The 6,498-nt window shown below is 36.1% G+C and overlaps 1 protein-coding gene across 3 annotated transcripts in view; it reads right to left on the reverse strand.

Moving 5' to 3' along the window:
• The window catches only part of LOC139184124 (protein FAM170A-like), a 210,073-nt gene extending 206,168 nt beyond the window's left edge, over positions 1-3,905 (reverse strand). For all 3 annotated transcript variants that reach the window (XM_070793270.1, XM_070793271.1, XM_070793269.1), the window contains exon 1: positions 3,680-3,905. In XM_070793270.1, coding sequence (XP_070649371.1) covers positions 3,680-3,689 — 10 coding nt within the window. In that variant the 5' untranslated portion in view covers positions 3,690-3,905. The remainder of the gene's footprint in view (positions 1-3,679) is intronic.
• Between the last annotated feature and the right edge of the window lie 2,593 nt (positions 3,906-6,498).

The following is a 6,498-nucleotide window of genomic DNA, read 5'->3' on the forward strand; positions in this document are numbered from 1 at the left end:
CCAGGGTGTCTGGCTCTAGGTGAGTAATCACACCATCGAGATTATCTGGGTTGTGAAGATCTTTTTTGTACAGTTCTGTGTATTCTTGCCACTTCTTAATATCTTCTGCTTCTATTAGGTCCATACCATTTCTGTCCTTTATTGTGCCCATCTTTTCATGAAATGTTCCCTTGGTATCTCTAATTTTCTTGAAGAGATCTCTAGTCTTTCCCATTCTGTTGTTTTGCTCTATTTCTTTGAATTGATCACTGAGGAAGGCTTTATTATCTCTCCTTGCTATTCTTTGGAACTCTGCATTCAAATGGGTATATCTTTCTTTTTCTCCTTTGCTTCTTGCTTCTCTTCTTTTCACAGCTATCTGTAAGTCCTCCTCAGACAGCCATTATTCCTTTTTGCATTTCTTTTTCTTGGGGATGGTTTTGATCCCTGTTTCCTATACAATGTCATGAACGTCCATCCATAGTTCATCAGGTATTCTATCAGATCTAATCCTTTAAATCTATTTCTCACTTCCACTGTGTAATTGTAAGGGGTTTGATTTAGGTATACCTTAATGGTCTAGTGGTTTTCCCTACTTTCTTTAATTTAAGTCTGAGTTTGGCTTAAGGAGTTCATGATCTGAGTCACAGTCAGCTCCTGGACTTGTTTTTGCTGTCTGTATAGAGCTTTTCCATCTGTGGCTGCAAAGAATATAATCAATCTGATTTCGGTGTTGGCCATCTGGTGATGTCCATGTGTAGAGTCTTCTCTGGTGTTGTTGGAAGAGGGTGTTTGCTATGACCAGTGTGTTCTCTTGGCAAAACTCTGTTAGCCTTTGCTGTGCTTCATTCTCTGCTCCAAGGCCAAATTTGCCTGTTACTCCAGGTGTTTCTTGACTTCCTACTTTTGCATTGCGGTCCCCTATAATGAAAAGGACATCTTTTTTTGGGTGTTAGTTCTAGAAGGTCTTGTAGGTCTTCATAGAACCATTCAACTTTGCTTCTTCAGCATTACTGGTCAGGGCATAGACTTGGATTATTGTGATATTGAATAGTTTGCCTTCAAAATGAACAGAGATCATTCTGTCGTTTTTGAGATTGCATCCTAGTACTGCATTTCTGACTCTTGTTGACCGTGATGGCTACTCTGTTTCTTCTAAGGGATTCCTGCCCACAGTAGTAGATATAATGGTCATCTGAGTTAAATTCATCCATTCCAGTCCATTTTAGCTCACTGATTCCTAAAATGTCGACGTTCACTCTTTCTATCTCCTGTTTGACCACTTCCAGTTTACCTTGATTCATGGACCTAACATTCCAGGTTCCAATGCAATATTGCTTAGCAGTTTAACTCTCAAGTATTTGCCAACCAGAAATATGCTATAAGGGCAAAATATATATAATATAATACAATATAATATTCACATCACTGTTTATAGTAGCCCTAGAATGAAAAGCACCCAAATGCTTCAATGGAAGATATACATCAAGAATAAAGAAACTAAAATCCCAGGCAACAAGAAGTTCACAAATACAGAAATGAGTGAAACCAGTCACAAAGTATAAATTGTACACTTTTATTTACATGATTTAAAAAAAATAAAGATAATTAGTCTAGAATTTTAGAAGTCAGAAAAATTATCACTCTTTGTACCTACCAGGATAAAAATAGAGCACAGAGACTTTGGGTGCATGTGGAATATTATAAGGAAATGAATGATGAGGATAGCTAGTGCAGATGGGTCTGTATATGGATGACTGTGCGAGCCCTGGATGTGATGGATGTGATGTGGACCTGAACTAGATGACCTCATCCCAAGACTAGATCTTGAGGATAACACTACGTTTTGCCTGTTTTATTCATTTTTATTTGGAAAATGACTGATTTACAATGTTGTGTTGGGTTCTGCTACATGACAATGTAAATCAGCTCTAAGTATACATATGTCCTCTCTCCCCTGAATCTCCTTCCCACTTTCCACCACATTCTAGCCCTCTATGTTGTCACAGAGCACAGGTTTGAGCTCCCTGTGTTATACAGCATCTTCTCACTAGTATCTATTTTACATATGGTAATATATATGTTTCAGTGCTGCTCTCTCAATTTGTCCCACCCTCTACCTTCCCCCTCTGCGCCCACAAGTATGTCCTCTGTTGACATCTCTACTGCTGCCCTGCAAACAGGTTCATCAGTACTGTTTTCTAGATACTATATATATATATATATATATATATATACATTAATATATGATATTTGTTTTTCTCTTTGACTTACTTCACTCTGTATAACAGGCTCTAGGTTCATATACCTCACTAGAACCAACTCACGTTCATTCCTTTCTATGGCTAAGTAATACTAAATGCACACACATAAATATACATATACCACAATTTCTTTATCCAGTCACCTGTCAATGGACACCTAGGTTGCTTCCATGTCCTAGCTACTGTAAATATTAATGCAATAAACACTGGAGGTACATGTGTATTTTTGAATTGTGATTTTCTCAGGGTATATGCCCAGTAGTAAGATTGCTGGGTCATATGATAGCTTTATTCTTAGTGTTTTCAGTTCTCCAGAGTGCCTGTATCAATTTACACTCCCACCAACTGTACAAGAGAGTTTCCTTTTCTCCACACCCTCTCCAGCATTTATTGTTACTAGATTTTTTTGATGTTGGCCATTCTGACCTGTGTGAGGTGATATCTCATTGCAGATTTGACTTGCATTTCTCTAATAATGAATGATGTTGAACACTTTTTCATGTGTTTATTGATCATTTGTATATCTTCTTTAGAGAAATGTCCATTTGTCTGTTTTAAACTGTTACTGCTTTCACAGCTTCCTCATTATGTAACATGCCCTTGGAAATATTAAATTCCTTTCATGGGTATGAGCTATTGCTCAAAGCTTTAGGGTAGGCTCCAATTTGTCTTTCTCCTCTCGTTGAGCAATGATTACTTCTCATAGTAGTTACCTGTCTACTGTGAACCTCCTTAGTAACCAGAACTATTTCAATTTCTCTTCCCCTCCCCTTTTTTAAAAGAAAGAGTCCAACTTGCTCTTCAAGTCAACCATTTGCTTTAATGGTGTTTTGCGTGTGTTGTGTGGATTTTTTTTTCCTTAAAAGAATTCTTTTAAGAAAAAGAATTTTTCTTTCCTTACATTTCACAATTTCCCCATATTACATTTTCATAATCTGAGAAAACAATTTGTCTTTATTCCTGAGTAAATTCTATATGACTTTATTCTCTCAACCCTGCATAACCAGATTTAATGTTTAAATATTTTCCCCAATTTTCCCCTCTACTTTATCAGTCACACTTTCTTCTTCATTAACAAGAGAAAGTACTATTGGAAAATGTATAAGAACATGACTTATTTAACCCTCAGTCTTAGGTAGAAGTCAAATAAAAGGAAAAATATTTTTGAAAAAAAATTATACTAATCAACCACTACATATGTGACAGTAACTCAAGAGTGATATGGTATAGGTAGCTCAAGTCCAAAGCAGCAGAGACAAAGACCTGATCATCTAACATTTCTCTTTAGTCTCAGACCACCTGGAGTCCCAGAAAGACCAGCTTACATGCATCTTCCTCTCCCTCTTTCCCTTCCTCCCTCACCACAAATAGGAAATGTTTCCCTTCTTTCTTCAGAACACAGTTCCCTATGCTCAGTAAATAGGCTTAACACATACCTTTTGACATCTTTGCAAGCCTAGAGGAGTATATTCTTTCCACGTTTCCTTTTTTGTTTCTCTTTCATGGTTCAACTCTTTGGAGAGTGATTCAAATCAGGTAACTTTCTTCCTGAAATTCTGCAGCCAGAGTCAGCTGATAATGACAAAGAATCAAATTAGTACATTCAAGAACAACTCATTTGAAAGTCTGTCTCCTCGCCAAATCACTGTCCTGACCAGTATTTCAGAGGCATTATGATGTAAGTCATAAGTCACTAGGATCTCAGCAGGATTCTATGACCTATGAGTTACATCCTTACACTTCAGGGCTCAGCTAGTATTCATTAGATGGCAAGACTATGGCAGCCCATTGACTAGGGTGATTCCTTTTATCCAACAAAAACTCTACCATTAACTTGAATTTTTATTTCTTGCACCTGATATCAAAGCTAGAGGATAGATGACATGGATTAAATGAAGAAAATATTTTATGTTTCCAGGGTGATAACCACATTACTGAATTTTCCCAGAGCTGAGGATAAGGCCGTATCTGAGAGCACTAGGCTTAGAACCATGCCTGTCTCACAGATATGTCTACTAATACATATTGTATTAGTGTACTACTGAACTTATGTCAAATATAAATTATATGTGAGGTGTATGTTGCAATGTAGGTCTAGATGTGAGAATATCTCATAATTCCACACAATTCTAACATTAATAAATTTACTCCACAATTGAGAATACTCTCGTGAATTTTTAAAAGCTACTGTCTCATGCCACTCTTTTCTTTGTCACTTTCCCAGAGGTATGGAGAAAGAGGAAGCCCCAGTCTTCACACCTCACTGGCCCTCCCCATGAATCATGTCCTTGTGAAGCCTGAAGGTCTCATGTTCTAGGCTTCTTGTTCCAGGCCTTAGTCTATGTCTTCTGGAAATAGCTGGGCTCTGCACAGGATTTGAACTCTACAGTGAGCTCCATTCTACCTCCTGCTCACCTCTGAACATGCCTCTTCTCCTAGAGACAATAAATGTTTACTTCCAAGTTCAGCAGTTACAATAGAATCAGCCCAGGATCAAGCCTCCCTTCTGTGTTCTTTACCCCCAGTAAACCATACCCCTGAGAGTTTTCTCACTTACCATGGGCTCAGCCTTCTCATTACCACTGTATGGTAGGCACATTTACCAAGAAATTCCTAGTCTTGTTAACTATCAGAAAAAGGAAAAACAAAGGTTAGATACTTTTTTACATACATAAAATTGATAAAAAATATAAATCAAACTATACAAATGATTGTTAAGTACTTGGTGAAAAAGCAAACTTTATGACCTAAAATAAGGTACTGACCTGTGTACTTGTGTTGGAAAATAAATAGTCAACATCTTATAAAATCAAATAAGCTATAACCCATGATACTGTAATCTCATTCCACATAGGAATCTTTACAAGGGTAATAATCACAGGATTCAACTAGTAGGGAGTTGAAATTTTAGTTTAGTCTCCAACTTAAGAATGGATAAGCAAAACATGGTAGGTATATACTTTCTTACTTCTATCTTCAGAATTTCAAGAATAGAAATCAAGCCCATTAAGATATATGCCTGTAGAGTGGGCCATCAAGAAGGAACTGTTGATCACAGATAAAAAGAAAGTGTAATTCAGCAAAATAATTACAAGTAATCTTAAACAGGCTAGTGACTAAGGAGAATTATTAACTCAAGAGTCAGTCATTTTTAAAAAAGGAAAAATAGAAAAAATAATCTGTCCCCCAAGTAAAATAGGTCAGATTAGGTCTAGATTTAAGAGAAAGACTTGTTCTAAAGATTCCTTACTGTATTAGTTTCTTATTGCTGTTGTAGCAAACTATCACAATTCAGTGGCTTAAAATACAAATTATCTTAAAGTTTTGGAGGTCAGTAGTCCAAAATGAGTTTTATAGCTTAAAATCAGGATGTTAGCAGGATTCATTTTATCTGGAGGCTTTAGGGAAGAATCTGTTCCCTTTCCACTTTCCAGGCTTTAGAGGTGCCCTGCATTCCTTAGCTATTGTCTCCTTCCTTCAACTTCAAAATATATAACTCTACATTCTGCATCCACTGTTAACATCTCCGCTCTATTACTCTCCCACTCCCCTCTCATAAGGAAGGACCCTTGTTATTATATCAACCCCAAAATGTAATTCATGATAATCTTCTCATTTAAAAATTCTTAACTTAATCCCATCTGCAAAAGCTCTTTCCACATTTTGATACTTAAGATAACATATTCAGAGGTTCCAGAGATTAAGAGGTTGACTTTTCTTTCCAAAGTAGATGAGGAAGAGGGAGTTCTTTAGCTACCAAGAAACCAAGGGAGAAACAGACTGCTAGAGTAAATTCACTTATAGCAAAATATACTAAGGTACAAATATAAATCTCAAATTAAACAAGAACAATAGGGAAAAAAGGTAGATATATGAGTAAAACAAAGCAGAATGAATAAACTTTGTTTGAAATTTAACATAGTCCAAGGAACAGAAGAACAACTACATGAGAATCTTTCATACTATAGAATTTAAGCAACTAGATTCAGTAAAATAAGAACTCTTAAGACAAGCTGATGAGTCAATGGAAAGGAATAAAAATGGAGAATTAAGAGCAGGAGAAAATAAAATGTCTCTAAAAGATCAAACAGGATAAATAAATCATAACCAGAAAAGCCAAATAAAGTTTCAAATTGAAAAACTGGCATAATGATTTAAGTGTAAAGCAAGAGATAAGTATATAATTAGAAGACAATAGATTTTAAAAAAAGACCAACTAATATAACACAATAATGAGATGAACAAATGAACCAGA

This window comes from Bos indicus, chromosome 7 (genome assembly GCF_029378745.1).
Source record: "Bos indicus isolate NIAB-ARS_2022 breed Sahiwal x Tharparkar chromosome 7, NIAB-ARS_B.indTharparkar_mat_pri_1.0, whole genome shotgun sequence".
NCBI lineage: Eukaryota > Metazoa > Chordata > Mammalia > Artiodactyla > Bovidae > Bos > Bos indicus.